Below are 20,370 nucleotides of genomic sequence, written 5' to 3' on the forward strand. Positions count from 1 at the left end.
TCCCTTTCCCTCCCCTCCCCTTCTCTCCAATTCCTTCAATCCAAACGGACCCTAAGGGTTATTCTCATTGGTACCCCTGAGTTATCAACTTTTCTCAATGATACCCCTCCCTTTTTATAATCCCCAATTATGCCCCTAAACTTTCTTTTTTACTTCCAACAGTTACCATGCTCTTTTCCGTCAAATTACTTCGTTAGATTATGGCTCAGCTGCTTAGTGTACCATATACCTTCTCTATCCCAAAATTCACCCATGTTGTCGCATGATCAGAAACTTGTTTTTGCTGATGATAATCATTGTTAATGCCAAAATTTGATCTGCTATTATTCGTAATTTGTTCATAAAATTGATTAATAGCACCATAATTCAAAATATCCTGATAAACCCAACTCCAAATTATCCCTACTATTCTCATACTCTCCAAAACCCACCAAACCCATGTTCAAATTTGACACTTCCATTCTCGTGTTTGAAAACCCGGAATCTTGACCCAAATTAAACCTGTATCCCCACGAACCCGGAGGCAAATGATTGCTACCAATCAAGTTCCAAGTCTCGGAAATTGTTGCAAAAACAGAGGTACCATGTTCAGAAACGGAGGAGTCGGAAGCGGATAAGAAAGAAGCAGGGATGGTATCAGTACCAGTGGTAGCAATAATGGCATTTTCTGATTGTTGTAAAGGCCATTGAATAGTTTCACCATCAGATTTTTGACCTCATTCTTTAGTTAATTGGAAAATTTTAGCTGCACAAACTGCTGGCATCCTAATTCTTATACATCTTCCATCAACTTTTTTGTGCTTGTCTTTGCTTGATTTTATTTTTGGTGGGTTTGCTTTTTTCATGTTGTTTGTGGGTTTTTTCATCAAGGTTTTCAATTTGTATGGGATTTGATAACAATAGGGATGGAAAATGGGAAGGTTTTCATTAAGGTTTAGGTTATATGGAGCTGAGTGTACCATATTCTCCATATACCTCTTCTGTCCCAAAATCCCTGAGCCATAATCTAACGGAAGTAATTTGACGGAAAAGAGTAATGGTAACTGTTGGAAGTCAAAAAGAAAGTTTAGGGGTATAATTGGGGATTATAAAAAGGGAAGGGTACCATTGAGAAAAGTTGATAACTAAGGGGTATCAATGAGAATGGTCTAGTTCTTTTTAACTTAATTTCAACTTATTTTGTTTCGGCTCAAATCAATTTAGTTCCATTTAGTTTACTTCAGTTCAACTTTACTCTACAAGAAAGAACAAAGTCGAATTCTAAATCCATTCCCCAATGATACCTAATTCCAGTCCAATCCATTATGACCATTTAAAGTACACGCCCCCTTATTTGGGGTAACTTTCATCTAGCATAGTTATTGGGTGGTGCTCATTTATGGACGGGTTAACTCTTTCATTGACAAAAATGACCATTTTAGCCCTCTTATTTCAACTCCCCAATTTTCAATTTTCTCTTGTTTGACACAAGCACTGTAACACCCCCATAAGTCGGGATCTTTCCTCAAGGCAACCCCAACACATGAGAGTGTCACAAGACTTGGTTTCCCAAGTTTGTAGTGCGAACAAATGAATGTAAAGCAATTTAAGACAAGTAGTTTAAGTCCATACTATAAGATAGTAAGTAGCTAAGTCGAATAAAATCACTACAAGTTAAGGGGTGGACAAGGTCACCCCAATTATACAAACCATCATAAATAAAAGGAATCTAAATGTCAAAAAGCTAGAATAACAAAAGTGACGACTCGCTACAAAGTGAATACCGCTCTCAAAGCCTTCAGTCACTATATGCAAGCCTACATGTCAACACTGCTCTTCATATGGGCGGAAGTCACCATATGGTTCACTACAACATTTTAAAACACAATATTAGCTTTAACAATACAAATGAGCATATCCAGTAGCTACTCCCAAATCCACATATACCCTCACTCGGTCGAGTGCCAGGTTACTCGGTCGAGTACCCTCTACTCGGCCGAGTGTCTGCCACACTCGGCCGAATCATGCTAATACGACTCTCACACATTCCCAACAAGTATATAAATACGCGATCAACCGCCTATTCACATGTTCTTATAACCAAATACGTTTTACTCGGTCGAGTGCCTGCCACACTCGGCCGAATCATGCTAATACGACTCTCACACATTCCCAACAAGTATATAAATACGCAATCAACCGCCTATTCACATGTTCTTATAACCAAATACGTCAAAACGTAAACAATCAAAACATGTAATATGCCTTGCATCAATTACTCCACACCATATCCATTTAATTCATGGCATACTATCTCCAATCACAACATGCATATCCACTCTATTCACACATATGTAAACACAAACATACATCCATTTCCCCAAGATATACCCTGTAGTGACCGACTCAAAGTTGTGAGGGTCTTATTGCAGTTTTAGGACGTCTCCCAAACCTTTGCGGTGGCTCCAAACAACTCCTACTCGGGTTCATTTTATTTAGACACCCTATGTTCATTTGTTCATTGGTTTTAGGTTCCAAAATCGTCGCTCTGATACCACTTTGTAATACCCCCATCTACCAAAGTGTCTTATCAAGGCTTACCTTGGCAAACGGGAGTGCTACTACCTCGGTTGCCCGAGGTAGAGTATATCAAATAGACCATAAAAGAACATTTATTATAAGTGCAATACTGTTTAATCAAATACAATACCAAAAATCCAAACCAAAACCAAAATACAACTCCGAAATGAAAAGACATGAATAACTAATGTTTAATGTGACATCGGAACCTAGCTAAAAAAAGTGTGATAACTCTGCCCCGTCCATATCCCGCATGCTACATCAACATCCAATACCTGCTAAGCCAACTGCTCACCATCCCCGAATGGATCACCACAGTTTTGAAAACAATAAACGGGGTAAGACAACTGCATAAACAAAAATAAGAAGTCACAATAACAATCCAATCAAATTGTAACTGAAGTGTGTAGCCCTGTCAAGTTTCAATCGCAACGGAAAACTCACACCGCCAGTAGGGACCGCAGCCTTTCCACCTAAGCCCCGCTCATCGCAACGAGCGAACCCAAATCATTAATGTGCACGTCCCCATTGTGACGGGAATCATAAGGGACGAACATGGGGTTGGAACCATCTCCCGAAAATGGCTCCACAAACAATCCAACAACCAATGTAATCACAATCCACAATCATAATCATATTACCAAGAATCAATCACAGTTACCATCTTATAATCAATCATGGACTCAACTGAGTAGGGAAATCCTATCTGATCAGATATCCACACAAAAGTACAGAAAAGCAAGATAGAACGCCTCCTATACAAAGTCCATAACTATAACCAAAATAATAAATTAACAAAGGTATAAGACTTACTGATTAAAACTACGCGGAACGAGGTGCAAAAATCCCAAATCGGATAACCCTAGCCTTGAGAGTGATTAGAATAATCAGAGAAGCAATGAACGTGGTTTACGTTTTGAGTAAAATCATTAAGAAATGATTAAGAACTGTTAATCACGTTTTTATACTTCTTTAATTACTATAACCAAAACCGCGGAAATTAACCCGTCAGGCCGGATACTCGGTCGAGTACCGGACGTACTCAGCTGAATACGCCCTACTCAACCGAGTTCCTCAGAACTCGGCCGAGTTCACCCAAACAGTAGCTTGTTCAAAACGCATTCGACGACTTACTCGATCGAATATAACCTACTCGACCGAGTTTGCTTTGACCAGAAAATCGTAGTATTACAGACATGCTGCTATGCTAACCTATAAGAGTATGCAAATGAAGATCAATAAAATTGATACATACAACTCAAGTATCCACCTCCAACACACCGGTGTCACGGACACGCCCAAGACACCGCATCACACAACTAGGTACTCGGACCACGTCCGTGGTACCGGGCCCGAGAGCGGCTCGGATCCCCTGCCAGACGTCGTGTCTCAACCACACGAGTCCCTCCAAACTCAAGTCCTTAATGTGCACATCCCTCTTGGAGTGAGAATATCCAAGAGTCGACTCGAGCGTAAGACGGTCTCCCAACCGCCTTACATCTCCTCAACAACCATGTATCACAACCAATGTCAAAGCCAACACATCCTCTAACAAATAACATTCCAAGCATAGAGACATATCATAACATTTTTACTACATTCCAACACTAGACATCATCAGTCGTCTATATTCAAGTTAAGAATCATCAAACACTACACTCCATCAATCATCTATTTTTCGTGTATGCTAAAAAATGATAACATTCACTTCATAAGTTGACAACAAAAATATTTACTCATTACCATCATCAATATTACCATAGAGAATCTTATTCATTGATTTTTGTTATAATAATCTAATCCTCAGAAAAATGTTCTATAATAATAATAATAATAATAATAATAATAATAATAATAATAATAATAATAAGTTCTCAACAACATAGATTTTTTATACACGCTTTTACTCATCGTCTTTTCCGTCAATGATTTGATCAATTATGGCACAATCGTCATTTTCGTCCTCCATTGTTTGATCAATTATGGCACCATCGTCTTTTCTGTCAAAACTTGATGAATCCGCCATTTTTTTAAAAAAACAAATTGTGAATATTAAAGTTTGGAATTTTCTGAGAATTTTTGGGATGTAAAAAATGACAAATGAGATGAGAAATGGATGAGTGGATGTAAAATAATGGAGGAAAGTATGAAGTTGATGAAATTTTGTGAATGTTAAAGTGAGATTTTTCATAAATTTGGAATTTTGTTAATGTGAGATTTGAAATATGAGATGAACAATTGCACAGTAAGAGTGAGAAATTTGGAATATCAATGTGAAAAGTGGTGTGAAAGTATGAGATTAATGGAGGGGATTACACTCTTAATAATGCTAATGGATAAAAGTAAATTATTGGAAATTAAATAATGGACCAAAGGACACTATTAGTATTAGCCGCCTACTCACCCCACTAGTCTGCCAACTTAGTTATCACAAAATCTCATTGAAGACGGCGATATCCGTCATGCTCGCGACGGATGACGGATCGTTTTTCTCACAAAATACCCATTTAGAGGTGAGTGGGAAGACACGTAAGTGCCCTTAATTGTCCCTCTCTCCCTTTTTGTGAGAGGTCACAAGCTTGTGAAGGGATTAGCCCGTCACAAGCAAGACGCTTTGCTTAGTTATACTATACAACCCGTTTTCTTGTTATTTGATATGTATCCGACCCGTCGCAAGCTTGCGACTGATAGCTCCATCACAAATAAGAATTTGTGTATAATCTATAGACCTAAGGGCTTTCGTCGACACTTTTACTAATTATCGTCGACAATTAACACATCTTTCCAATATTGTCCCCCATTAACTCCCTTTTGTCTCTCTCCCTCTCTCATTTTTCTAAAAAAAAAAAACGGTTTTTCGGGAAAAAATCGTAATTTAATTTACAAACTTTTCGATTAAAACGGTTTTAACATATCGACTAATGACGGTAACAACGATCAAGTTAGTAACGATGTTCAAGAGATATGTTTACGTTTCAAGTTTATGATTTGACGAACGGAATAGAGTAGAACGGATTAGCGATTATCGATCCTCGCGCCCAAAACTAATTTAAGACAGAAATTAATAATTTTTTTTTTAAAAAAATATGTCGAAAGAGGGCCTGGATGAATAATTTTTTCATCCAGACGAAAATATTTTCCGTTTGGACGAAGAATTTTTTGCACGAAAATATTTTTCGTTTGGACCTACGTATGGACGAAGAATTTTTTTTGTCTGGACGAAATTTTTTTTCCCACGTTTGGACGAAAATGTTTTTGTCCGGGAAAAAAAAATTCATTTTCCAACTTAGATTAATTTTTTGCGTGGTAATCGATAATCGTTAATCCGTTCTAACAATAAAGATTCTATTCTAAACCACCTAAATCTACTAACTAATTACAAATTTTTAAAAAATTAAATTAGTTTAGATTACTTGTCGCCGATTCCTTGAATTTGGTAGCGAAATTGAAGCGGTGGTGACGGAAATGTCATACTTGAAAAAAAGATGTTAATATATGGGAGGTTTAGAGTGGGGTAGATTAGGAAAGTCATTACAAATTGTCGACGATGTTTAGTAATTTGTCGACGACGTTTAGCAGGTTGGTTTATAATCTTTGGTGTAGCCATTTATCCCCATTAGGCACGCAATAAAGATTCAAAAATATATACATTCCAATGAGGAACTAGAATATGAAATTACTTCGATAATTTCTCGCAAGAGAATATTTCTTTATATACTAGTTTTGGATCACTAACATGTGCCAATGGACACACAATAGAAAAACCGCTTCAAATTAAGTGAAGTAACAATGGGGACAAGGGGATAATATAGAAAAGAAATGACACGTAGATTTCTCATAGAGACATAAACATTAGTACAATGTAGATCCTCCCGGAATAGACAAGGACTGTGCACAAGATGAGCGCGGTAAATGTTCTTTTTCCCAATACCAGCCTCTCCAAAGTCCTACTGTTAGTTACAACTTACAATAACCCTTTTAGTATACAAAAAACAACCAAAAACTTTGCTCTACATGCCCACAAGAGAGTGTAGTAAGGATAATAACAAATATTATGAATGTACACCCTTGCTGAATAATCCAACCCGAAAAATGCTAAATCTCTCCAACAGGGGTAATGGGACTGAAGCACATTGCGCATCCGCTGAGAACTGACAAAAACTGTGACTAATGAAACTGGGTGCAGATGATTACAGCAAGATGAGTGCGTGTTAACAGCTTATAGTTCAAACTACAATGTTGTTAGACCGGATTAGCTTATGAGCTTCTTCAAGGTCCTTCAAAAACCTACATTCAACCAAAATGAACATGAACTGTTGTACAGTTTTTCTCGGGGAGACGAAAAAATCAGTATGGAACTATTCATCAGGCAATATGAGGTCCATTTCTCACGGGCGAAGGCCTCCCCTCTTTTAGGTGTCGAATCACTACATAATAAAGCAAATGGCTCATTATACTGGTCTTGTTTCTGTTTTCTGTGAAGTAGCAGATCCTCGATGAATTTGTTCTGAGTGACTAGGACATCTCTAAAGTTATGTGTATTTGCAACAAGGTAAGTATCACTCTGATGAGGGTAAAATAGGCAGTAAAGGATAAAGAACTCTAAGGAAAGGAAAAGCGACATACTGGAAATATTCTGGTTAACTCTATAGGAAGAGATGGGAGGAAACAATATGTCAAATTTCCCAACATGACTTGAAGTTGATAAATGCTTGAAGTGCAATTTTCTTAAGGTATTAATGAACCACATGGCCAAATTAGAGTGTGACCGATAGACCATATGGGGACCTTTTTTTCCATCCAACCCCGTCGATACATTGCGGTATATAGAAGGGCGTCAAAACAAAACGCGAAAATCTTAAACAGAACAAGATCTCTTAACCTGAGTGCATATGACATAGTCAGTTTCCAATTATGAGTAGCAAAGTACCTCTTGGAATTGAGAATCGTTGTGCCTCCCAGAATAAACCGAATCCCAGAATTGGTGGAATTTAACAGAGCAACAGCACGTGATTCCTCATAAGTTGTTCCGCCAACAATAAAAATGACGACATCTTGTGGTCTGCATAGAGAAAATATTACTACCAGTCAGTTAATGCCAGAAAATTCATAAATTCAATGCATTATGAATCATTTTTAACCCAACAAAAGGCGTCTGGTTGAACTGTAGAAGCTATTACTTATCAAATTATCGTTAAAAAGCAATGAACAAATACACAGTTTACAAAAACAGCAACCTTACTTCCACCCTGTAGCAGAAAGAAAAAAAACGCCTACTACTGTGTTGACTCAACACAGGGTTTTTTTACATATGGCCATAAATCCATGATAGAAAACTGAGTCAATGATTGCATTGACAGACTCTTATTTCAAAACGCACTTTATTGAGCAAATTTGTTTTGTTCCAAAAAATTTAGACGTCAAACTATGGTGAGTCGTTGGTTTCTTCATTTAACTACACAGCCAACTACCAAGCCCAAATATTTAAGGGCTTAAATGGTTAATTTTGATGCCACATAAAGGTAACATAGGGCACGAACTAAGATTTTTGAATCTGTGTTTCAGATTTCACAAGGAATACTAACGACAACTTCTAATCAACCGCCCTTCAAACTATTGATTAAACATTAGTACATCAAAATTAGAGGAATTTGGTGACACTTTTGGTTACCAAATTCACTGGCCCTAAAAATTATTCATCAATTTTCTTTGAAGTTAAACAGATAAACCTTATAGCAAAAACTAATCCAAGAATTAAATAATGTCATATTCACCTGCTCTGCGGATAATGATTTCCAACAAATGGGTAGTCAACATCTTTCAACCGGCCCTTGGAAATGTTTTCCATAGTCTGGAATAGAAGAGGCTGATGTTGGGTATATACATTCTCAACACCCTGAAATATTTGTAAATTCCAAAAATTTAAAATAAATTGCAAGGTACTCCCTCCTAGTCCCTCATTTCTTCCCCCTACCATTTTGCACAAAAAATAAGGAAATGGTTTTGGACCACACAAAACACTCTACCCCACGTACAAATGAATTTGGACCACATAAACCTTTCCAAAAAAAGGCTGAGTATTAAGGCACAAACCTTCAACCCACGGGCCATGTTACGAGCAATATTAAAGAGATCTCGATTTCCAAATAAATCTCCTGTACGCTTGTCAACACCTGCTTGCTTCAAGAGAAACTGCACAAGCTGTCACCTCAAACGGGTTGAGGAACAAGTACCCATCAGATTTTGATCAAATTTAGGACAAAAGAGAACCATAATCCCTCAGAAAAATATAGAAGCAAAACTTATGGAATTGCGATGTAAATTAGCAAAACCAAATGATATGCACGTAATGATCTTCTTTTTCATTTAAGACCGCTTTCCTAAAAGGATAACGAGTACTAACAGATAATACCACCGCCAATGAAAAAATATACATCAAATCGTTAAGAGAGCAATTAAGAAAAGAGCTTTACAAAAGAATAGACTGAGCATTCTCAAGCTGGATTACCCCTGTTTTGTACTTTGCAGATTTTGACGCCAGCTTGTTGAACAATTGCATCAATTCCACAGGACTTTCCTTCTCATAGCGCAAAGCATATAACATAACCAATCGTAAACGATCTATATCAGACACATTGTCATTGTACAGAAGATTTGTCACAGCCTGCATTGGCACAAAAATAGATCAGAAAACAGTACAAAATAACTTCTGCAATACTAGAATGAACCACCTTCCAAACAAATATAGAAAAACAGTGCCGCCACTTAGTAGAGCCAGAACCTACAAAGATTTTGCTTACACACACACACACACACACACACACACACACACACACACACACACAGTCCAGTTCTGTCAACATATCAACTTCTCAAGTGGGGCAGCATGCCATCATCCTACTGATCATGATAACTAAAGAATGACAAATGACCAATATCACTGGAGATTAACACTACAGGAAGATAAATAAAACCAGTGAATAAAGAATAGAACATAAAACTATGTTCATTATAGAAGTCAGAAGAGGAAGCAAAAAATGAGGCCAAAACAGTTCACACTTCACTCAATCCTTCACAGGCCATGGCCGAATAAAGAGTACTATCACAAGATAAAAACACAAGTTTCATGACGAAAATCACAAACACGAATCAATCATTCAATGACGAGTTTCAGACTTCACATATCTTTACTTAGATGCCAAGGAATCTAGATTAAGGAGAACAGCAGCTATATTCATGATTAAAGCCTTAAAAGGTATATCAGATTGCAGGATACAAGTTCCTCTTTTGATATTGTATCAGCTTATGGAGTGAGCAGATAAGCAAAGTACATCTACTTTTGCACCGAGACTACCAACCTTGTCAGTGAATTGATTACTACCTCATCGACTAACCCCTAGTCGTACCGTACACGAAAACTAGAATATCGTAAGTGATCTTTTCTACAACGATGCATTCACAATTAACTTGGCTAATGAAGCTAAACAGGGAGAAGTGGCATTAAAAAAACCTCAAATGCTGCTGCTTGACCCCCGTTGCAAGCCAGCTCTTGTTCTGTCTGTGAAACTAACATAAGCTTTCTCTCCTCAACTATCTTACTCATTTCTGTTACCAGTGTCACATGCTTCGAAACATTCCCATGCATTCTTCTGTACTCGGGATAATTGTCAACGAATTTGGCCATGTCCTCTAGGAACCATACATGTGTAAATTACATACAAAAAATTAGTATGGATGTCCAGATAATTGATTCAACATATAGATATAAAACCTAAAAAATTACTATGTGCAGCCAGGTAAATTTGACAACAAATATTGCACATCTACCTATTGTCTGGATATTCTGGTTGCTCTTGGCAATTTGCTGAAACTCATCCACCATTCTCTTAATATTCATCCCAATATCTCCAAAGTTCTCATACATATTAGCTTTGAAAAAAGCATCTTGCTCAGAAGACAGCACAACCTCCTGAAGAACAAAGTAATTCTTAATGCACAGACAAAAATGAAGATCAGGTTACAAATGACAAAGTCTGATAGCAAGAAGCCAAGAAGGGTGAGTTCCAACAATTGAGAGTGAATTACAACGGCTTAAGGTTAACACTTAACACTCATCCCAAATCTTTAGAGCTTGCCTCTTTTCACCATGAAACCATGTCAGTTCTCACCCATGCTTTTGTGGAGGAAGAAACAAAACTCACCTGCTGGTCTTTTTGATGCTTTCCAACAGGCCTCAAATCAACTTTGTTATCTTGGACACCTATCAACTCATGAACCATAGCCTATAAAAAAATAATAAACAAGATAAGCTTCAAATGTTCCTTATTTTACTATTAAGTACTAGAGAATAGAGATATACAATATCTAGCCAACTATACACAGACGTCAAATGAAAAGTGCCAAAGTACCTGATAGGTCCATTGATTTAGCAGCGGAGTAACTGGATCATCTCTTCTGTCCAATATGACCAACAATGTATCCGTCCTTCTAAAATCAAAAAGCCCACTCTCTTGCTGATACATTAAATCCTGAAATAAAATGCTCAAATTCAGTTGCTTCCAGATTAACAGTAACTTAAACTCTGAAGAAAGACTGAGTTGATTAAAAGATACACTGATCAAGGCCGCGTCACTGAAAAGTGACTATTTTGTAAAGGTTTAAAGAATGCCACAACCGAACTTCATGGTGTTTTGGGGACAACAGCAGCCAATATAGCTACCATGAGTCCATGACTAAAACAAAGATATACTATGCTCACCGATGTATCCTGCGCAATTCTTTTTGCAATATCAGAAGTTCGCTGGTATCTAATAAAGGGTCGACGTTTCATTGCCAAAAAAACCGTTGAAATTCCATCAACAATTCGATCACAATATTGCTGCATAATTGAAGGATCCATAGCCACTGGAAGCATGTAAAGGTGGTTTGAACGAATGTTAAGACTGAAATGACATGGGTCACCAGCAACAAAGTCTGCATAAAATTCCTGCAGCATTAGATTAAGGAGAATATCAGAAACTGTACAAACCACAAAACTGTAGAAAGCATTCGCCCAAAAATCATCCTGTTTCATGTGCCTACGCATATTGATATTTCCTCTTTCTATCTAAAGACAAAGGAAACCTTAGGAAAAGGGATCGAAACATCGAAACAAATCCCTGCACCAGCTAACTTTAGATAAATTCATTGAAGATTGTTGGTTCAGGAAGAAGATATATATGTCCTGCTTGGCAGAAGTGTTTTGTGTTCAAGTAATCAAATTGATTAACAAAAATTAAAAAGGGTTTTTCCATGTAGTACCCTCTTGTTTTTCTGAATCCTATGTGGTACCCCTCGTTTTTTAAAAACTTCAGTGGTACCCCTAAACTTAATGAAAACCTCTGCAAATACCCTTAATGCCCTCATCCGCCTCTTTTAAATGTATAGTTTATGCACTTTCTATTGATATTTCGGCAATAATTTGTCGAACTATTAACATAAATATCGTTTACTCAATCGTAAACATATTTTATTCACAAACTTTACCCGTTTAAAAACTCGAGTTTTAGTAGTTTTGTTATTTTAATTTTTAATAACTGTTTACTAGGCTACCAAGTAAAAGTGATATTGGTATTAGAATTGGATCCGGGGTGGAGAAAATTCCTTTTCTCACTTTTGCGGATGACACTATCATTTTCGCTAAAGCCTCTAACCAGAGTTGTAGAACTATTAAGTCTATTTTAGATAAATTTTGCACGATTTCCGGACAATTTGTTAATTTTGACAAATCCACTTTTCAATGCACTAGAAATATTGAGCGTTCTCTTCGTGAATCCTTTAGAGGCATTCTTCATATGAACGAGGAAGCTCATTTGGGTAAGTATTTAGGATGTCCTATAATTGATAGCAGAGTGACTAAAAATACTTTCGAGAATATTATTCAATCTTCTTGCACTCAATTATCGAAATGGAAAGCGAATTCTTTATCTCAAGCAGGTAGACTAGTTCTTGTAAATGCTAATTTAGCCGCGAAGGGAACTTTTCAGATGCAAAGTTTCCTCCTTCCTTCATCGATCCATAATAGATTAGATAAAATTAATAGAGATTTTCTTTGGAATAAGAATCCTTCCCAACGTTCTCCTAATTTGGTTGGTTGGCATAAAGTTTGTTTACCAAAGTCGGTTGGTGGTTTAGGAATTAAATCTTAAGCAGCGGACTAATAAAGCTCTTCAAATGAAACTTTTATGGAAAATTCTTATGGATAAGGAAAGTATATGGGTCAAAGTGGTATCTAAAAAATACTTGAGAAATTGTTCACTCTTTGATCATAAGCCTAATTTGGCCTCTTCTTGGTAATGGCGTAAACTAATGAGTCTTCGGACTCTATTTAGAAAAGGACTGAGATGGCGGGTAGGTAATGGTAGCAACATTAAGTTTTGGTCTGATAATTGGGTTTTTTCACACCCACTAACAAGATATGGTTGATGATGATAGTAACCGTGATCTTAATCTTTTGGTTAAAGATTTCATAACCTCGGACAAGCAATGGGATGTTTGTAAATTATCCATTTATTGAATAACGATATTGTTAATCAGATTACTAACATTCCACTGCCACATAATGATATTCCAGATACCCTCATTTGGGGATTGTCCGTAGATGGAAATTTCTCTACCAAAACAGCAACTTGGTTAGCGCAAGGTTTGTTCGATCAGGCTCTTGACAAATGTGAATTTCAGTGGATTTGGAAATTGAATATTCCTCCTAAATTGAAATTTTTTCTTTGGAAAGCCTGTGTTGACGGCCTTCCAACGAAAAGTAGACTTCTCAAGAGTCATATTGATGTCCCACCTCATTGTGTCCTGTGCAACAATCCTATTGAAAACAAAGATCATTTCTTTTACGAATGTCCCTTGATTGGGTCTGTCATCCAAGACCTGAACATTATTAGTTTCAACAAGTTTTTGTCAAATTATGATACTTTTACAAGTCAAAGTTTTCTAACGAAACTTAATTATCTCAAGGATTTAATTCCAAAAGATGACTTTATAAAGATTATTTTTATTTGGTGGAATGCATGGTTCCATAGAAATGATATTATCTTTAATAATGTTAATTTAAGTATCAGCAAACTTATTACTTTATGTAATAATAGCACTAAGACATGGAATGTGACTAGATTTAAAGATCTCAACAATCCCGAGGTAGAAGAGTCAGCTAGAAACAATTCTAGTAAGGAAGAGATTTGGTGGGAAAAACCTACAAACGGTTTCCTAAAGCTAAATTTTGACGGATCGAGAATAGAAGGTAATAAAGCTGCTTTAGGATATTCTATAAGAGATCACAATGGTAAAGTCGTTTTGTTGGGAGCAAAAAAGTGCGGATCCAATAGTATCCTTGTTGCGGAAGCACTTGCTTTAAAAGAAGGTATCTTAGCAGCTAAATATTTAGGAATCTCAAAGTTAATTGTGGAGGGTGATAACTTATGTGTTATTAACTCGATTCGAGGTACTTGGCAAATTCCGTGGGAAATTTCTAGTATTATTAAGGATGTGAAATTAGACCTTCATTTTTTCGATGAAGTGATAATTAAACATTGCTTTCGTGAAGCCAACAAGGTTGCTGACTTCATGGCTTATGTTGGACATTCATGTCCAACTCTTTCGAGTGGTTTGATGGCGGTGGCTTCAACTTACCTCCTCATTCGAAAGGATGAGATAGGTTGGTCCTACCCTAGAGGATCAACCTAGTTTTCTTACCTAATCAAAAAAAAAAAAAAAAAAAAAAAGTAAAAATGTAGAATTTTCAAAAAAAAAAAAAAAAAAAAAAAAAAAAAAAAAAAAACACGAAGATATCATGTAGAAAAACCCATTAAAAACTGCTTGACACCGAAGTTGTAACATCCAACTATTTACATTTGCCAGGTTAAGGAGAAACAACAAGAAAGACAGTACCGCCTTAGTCCGAAAATAATTTGGGGTTGCCTATGGCCCTATAATAAACCGACAGTTAAATATAAAAAAATACTCCGTAAAAAAATGACTGAGAAGATTCACAAACCATTCCAGGGAGTCCTTATCAGATTGACAATTGCGATATAACAAAATCTAACTAATCAAGATATCTAGTGAGTAGCGTTACAACAAGCCTTCAAGGCCAGTTTAAACTTTAGTGTTGTGTACGGCGTAATAGATTCATGAAATTGCTGCTTCACAGTTCCTTAGTATCTTCAAACTTAAATTTGGGGATCAAATATCTTATTTATTAACGTTACACTGCTTAGATGTCGCATACACATAGTCTGACCCTAAGATTTGAGAATAAATATGAGATGGAGATAGAATAATTTAGTACCTGAAGTTGCTGCACAACTTCATGTTCATCTGAATCAGCCAGGTTGTGAATCTGTGTGTCCTTCAATATGTTGGAAAAAACTGTCAAACCAGTGCAAAGAACGATTAAATCACTGTACACTAAAATCATGAACACGCCTTATATGAGAAGAAATCTTTAGGGAAAAACAATAGTATCAAGCAAGAACTGAATGTGAAAAATGTGACTTACAAAGGTGATACTCCCCAAATCTCGGACTAGCAAGCTGTCGTCTCAAATGCTGTACATTTTCTGATGTAGGTCTAAGAAAGTAGACGGCTTTAAGATGTGACATGGATTCCTTTGACATGGATATTGAGTCTATTAATTCTACCAGGAACACTTCCTTCTTCAGTAGGTCCGACTGGCTATAGACAACACTGACAACGCTAACCTGAAACAGATTCACGGAATTTAGACCAAAATGTATCAAGAACAATTCCAATTTCTATTTCATCACTCGCATACATCAATGTAACAAAATCAAGAACATGATTAACATTTAAAACTGTTCATGAACAGCAAGTATTGGTCATCACATGAGCTTAAGATTATTAAGAGAGTATATGTTTTAGAAGTAATTATCCCATAAGGTTGTAAATTACATGCCTATCAATATTTAAAATTTTCAACTACTTGTTAAGTAGGCTTTCTGAAGTTTACACTTGATGAAACAAAACAGAGTCATCCGATTCAGGAGACTTAACACACATTCTAGGGATTACGATGCTTAGTTTGAAGAGGCACAAGGCACACCAAGACGCTAAGATGCCGAGGTAACGAAGCGCAAAGCAAGGCGCACGCCTTTTGGACGCGAGGCGTCCTATTTTTAGTAACAAATTTGTATTTTCAAAATAAAAATTTGGGAAAGAATACCTTTTTTAAGAGTTTTCATGATAACTAACATGTAAAGGAGTAAAAGTTAGGAATAATGGGAAACAGAAATGGCATAATTAAAGATCTAGAATTCTAGATGAAAAAGATACGGAAAGTGCATACTAGCAAGTCTTGTTAAGTGAGCCTCGTTTAAAAGGCCCACTAAAATGCACAGAGGCGTTTTGGCTAGCACCTCGTCCAAGGCGCGCCTTAGGCGCACTTGAGGCACGCTTTTTTAAACTAAGTTATGATGCCAGTAAAGTGCTTGCAGTCAATAAAAACAGACTACCATGAGAACTATAAATACATGCTTCGGTCAGTCCAAGTTGGTTGATCCACACCTTCACTAACCACGCTACGTCATCCCTACATCACAAATTCACAATCCAAGTTGGTTGATCCATGACTTTAGTACGTACCAACTACAAATAACAGAGCAGAGATGTTTCGGGCTTTCGGCCAATGATCTTTCATCAAATACTAGCAAATAATTAAAGCACCATAACTCCAACCAAGCTCAATATATGTAACCCCATTCAACTACACAGTTTGACTCGCTCTTAAATCCACCACAACATCGTGATTTTATGATACTCCAATTAATGTTCTTCAGTAATCATCTTAAATTCCCTTCACATACACTTACATCAAGAACCAAAAAGCTCAAAAGAACCGTTATTATATGGTAAATGAAATCTCAATATAGGCAACTCACCCAAACTCAAACTATTACATTCAAGTGTACAACCTAAAGTCCTCCCATGAACCCTTGCACTCCAAATTACAACGAGAAACTTGAAGTCTTACAATAGCAAAGTAAGCACACATATCTTCCTACTTCCTAACGAAAACATGTGAATGATCTTCAGACAAAACCAAACTTAAAATTAAAAGCAATCACAATGATTAGCCATTTCTCTCACATGAACTGCTGTGGAAAACAGCTCCAATGTCAAAACAATCCGTGTTTAATCTCTTCCTCTTTGTACTCCCTAACATTGATAACCTAACATTACAAGATATAGTCCATTCAACAACCTTGACAAAATTCATTAACGGCCTACCACTATGAACCTAGTCCATGCAGCACCTAAACAAAATTCACCAAGAAATTGATCCTCACGCTGCAAATTTAGAAATCAAACACCATCACATATCATTCATTACCTTCTCCAAAGACATTTTGCGCAATCATGAAACCAAACACATCAACAAATCAATCTCTCACATATCATCAACTCAACCACTTCACACATCCTATTTGTCACGCTACAATCCTCCAATTAACTTCAACCTAGAATCGCATATAGAAACTGAAACAGTATACTATAAACTCATCAGTCAGTAACCAAACAGCAATACTCTTGATTATCATGATCATCAATTTCTTAGTCCAAAACATAATCTCGCTTTTCGTCAACTCAACCACTTCACACATCCTATTTGTCACACTACAATCCTCCTATTAACTTAAACCTAGTATCACTATACAAAAAATTGATAAATTCATCAGTCTGTAACTAAACAGTGATACTCTCAAAATCATTATCATCATCAGTTCTCAGTCCGAAACATAATCTTGCATTTCGTCAACTCAGGCACTTCACATATCCTATTTGTCACGCAACAATCCTCCAATTAAATCATAGATAGAAACTAAAACATCATACTACAAATTCATCAGTGTGTAACTAAACAGCAATTCTCTCGATACCATTATCATCATTTCTTAGTCCGCAAAAAAAAAAAAAATCTCGCAGTTAGTCAACTCGCCAGTAATCAAATAACGCATAAATTACGCAAAACGTGATACACTGATCACCATCATGACCTCATTTAACACTCAATAAAATCGATATCTTTATCCGCTAGTCAATTCTACGGATTATTGATCAAAATTACAACTACTCCGTATATCAAAATTTTATCATATATCGCATAAATTACGAAAAACGTGATCAATGATCAACATCAGCACCTTATTTAACAGATAATTAAATCGCTACCGCGACTAAATCATCAATTCAACGCATTATTGTTCAAATTACAACTCCGTACATCAAAATCAATAACCGCATAAAACGAAGAATTTGAAATAAAAAGTATAAGAATGATAAATATGGAAGATACCGTGACAGAATCAAGGATAAGGACTTTCATGCCGGAGATGTCATGAAGCATCTTATTGATGTAATCTCGAACTGCCGTAACTAACACCATTTTTGTACTCTTTTCTTTCTTTCTTCTTCTTCTTCTTTAAGTTTGAAGGATTTCTTCAGATCTGCTATCTATTGTAAAGCTAGGCCGAAAATAATGGCGGAAATGTATGATAAGAAAGTGTCGGAACGTCGACGACGGATGGTGGTGACAACGGACAAGAAACGTGTACGAAATAAATCGAGTGCGGTTCAATTACTCGCCAGAAATTTGCAGAGATGGTCAAATACTCGCACGTTTGTTTTATTTTCTCAAATTAATCTAAGAAGTAAAATTTATTCTCGATTAATTCAATTTTTTTTACAATAAATAATTCTGACCGTAATCGTGTCTCTCTAAAATGATCCCGAGATAACACATATGAGTACGAGATAACTATAAACTCTCTCCAATCAATTGTTTACGTTTGATTAAAATATCTCTCGGTGTTGGAAATTGGGTATGAACGGGTGAGGGAGTGAGTGGAAGATGTTTTGAGGGCGTTAAGGGAGCGAGAAAGCGCAATTTTTGCCATTGGATGTTGAGCCGTTTGGGAGAGATGTAATAAGTTGATCTTTGAGGGCGAGAGGTGGAATGTGGAGGTTGTGATGAGGAGGGTTGGAGAGTTGGTGGCGGAGATACGGGAAGGTGAATCGTTGGATTGGGCATAAGGGGCTGTGTTGGTAAGGGAGGCTCGAAGGGCAGTAAGGAGCTGGTGGTGTCGGGATGGGAGAGGGAGGGGGGAGGGGAGAAGAAGATTAATGTGGACGCTAATTTTGTCGAGGGAATGGAGTAGGGTTAGGAGTAACTTGCAAGAATGAGATCGGGGTTGTCGAATGGTGTATTTCTATTTAGGAGCGGGGCACAATGGAACCGAAGGAAGCAAAAGCGGAGGTCGTGCTATCTGGTCTTAAGGAAGCTCGAAGGGAAGGTTGTTCAAGAGTCGCTATTGAGAATGATTGTATTGGTGTGATCGAAGATTTGTCGAAGCGAAAGTATGGGAAAAGTGAGATTTATTTGATTTATGATGAGATTCATTCACTTTGTAGTAGTTTTGAGTCAATTAATTTTTCTTAAGTTAAGTAAGAAACTTAATAATGTGGCACATGAGTTTGCTCATCTCATGTTATGGTCTTTAGGTAGATATTCTTGGTCAAATGTGCTTCCCCAGAACATTGAGGTCGTTGTGGGAGATGATTTTATCAATATGATTTAACTCATTTAATCCTGTGGGTTTTTCCCAAAAAAAAGGAATAAGCAAATGATTGAAATGTGGGAGTATTTTTCAACTCGGTAATGAATATGGATAACCACGGAGCACATATGTAGTGTTACTCTGTATTATCTCACGCACCATCAAAATATCACATTGTATTGTCTCAAGTTGATTATCCACTCTAATATCACTTGTTGTATCCCTTATATCTGACTTATAAACCCAAGAATAATAAACTTCTTATAAATTAAATGAGTATCTAGTGTTAGATCAAAACAAATGGTAATAAAAGGAGACCCGTGCGATTTATAAATTAGCTTTAGTTATACTGTTGTGGAAGACTATCATAGTATACACATGAGAATTTCGACCGAGTGTATTGTTGGTGAGACGGAGTGTTGGCGTGGTGGTATTGTGGTAGTGTTGGTTAACGAAGAGGCAAGCATCGGTTGTGGATAAATAATGGTGATGGTGGAGGTGGATGAGGAAACAATGGTGCTAGTGATTGAAGTAGGCGTTTGGTGTTGGTGGTTAATTGAGATAGGTGGCTAGTCTTAGTAGACGAGTAGTAGAGGAGTTGTGGTGAACGAGTGGTAGTAGATGAAAATATTGGTGGCCAAGTGATAGACTCATATGGGAGGTGGACATTGACCGAAGGTAATTAATAAATGACATATAATAGTCAATAGATACCGTTTCTGGTAAAATGCCATATAATGTCCCAATCGCTCCATCCTCTATAACAGATATAATGTTTGATTCTAATACTCACACCACCGTTCGCATAAGGTAATACATATACCCGCTCTAACTAAAGCGAGATCCGAGAACATTACATACACACCTTTACTCGCCTCTTTAACATCCTTAATTGTGACTGCCAGTTATATACTCATACTGATTTGATTAATATTAGATGATCTCTCATAAGAATTACGAAGATTCAACATTGAACTCCGAAAATTTATCTTTAATTTTTTTTAACACAAATTTTTAGTTAGGACGACACTCATAATCGATTTAAATAAGCAACAATAAAAAGAAAGTTATATAAAAACTTAACTTAAAACGATCTTATAAGATCTAGTGATTTGTGTTCTTTTAAGGCCTTGACTATATTAGGACCAAAATCTATGGAAATAAGACCAAAGTCAAAATAATGATTTTCTAT

The 20,370-nt window shown here is 36.7% G+C and overlaps 1 protein-coding gene and 1 pseudogene across 1 annotated transcript; both read right to left on the reverse strand.

Annotated features, from left to right (window-relative positions):
• Positions 1–350: 350 nt before the first annotated feature.
• Positions 351–845, reverse strand: LOC141587523 (transcription factor TCP20-like; annotated as a pseudogene).
• Positions 846–6,370: 5,525 nt separating this feature from the next.
• LOC141586384 (vacuolar protein sorting-associated protein 45 homolog) lies at positions 6,371–18,274 on the reverse strand. Its single transcript, XM_074407593.1, has 13 exons — positions 17,918–18,274; positions 15,104–15,305; positions 14,894–14,973; positions 11,318–11,545; positions 10,968–11,087; positions 10,761–10,841; positions 10,387–10,528; positions 10,070–10,248; positions 9,068–9,223; positions 8,653–8,760; positions 8,334–8,455; positions 7,490–7,621; positions 6,371–6,846 (listed from the first exon to the last, which is right to left on the reverse strand). Exons 1-13 carry the CDS (start codon positions 18,005–18,007, stop codon positions 6,786–6,788), a joined length of 1,701 nt encoding a protein of 566 aa, XP_074263694.1. The 5' UTR covers positions 18,008–18,274; the 3' UTR covers positions 6,371–6,785.
• Positions 18,275–20,370: the final 2,096 nt, after the last annotated feature.

This window comes from Silene latifolia, chromosome 6 (assembly GCF_048544455.1).
Source record: "Silene latifolia isolate original U9 population chromosome 6, ASM4854445v1, whole genome shotgun sequence".
NCBI lineage: Eukaryota > Viridiplantae > Streptophyta > Magnoliopsida > Caryophyllales > Caryophyllaceae > Silene > Silene latifolia.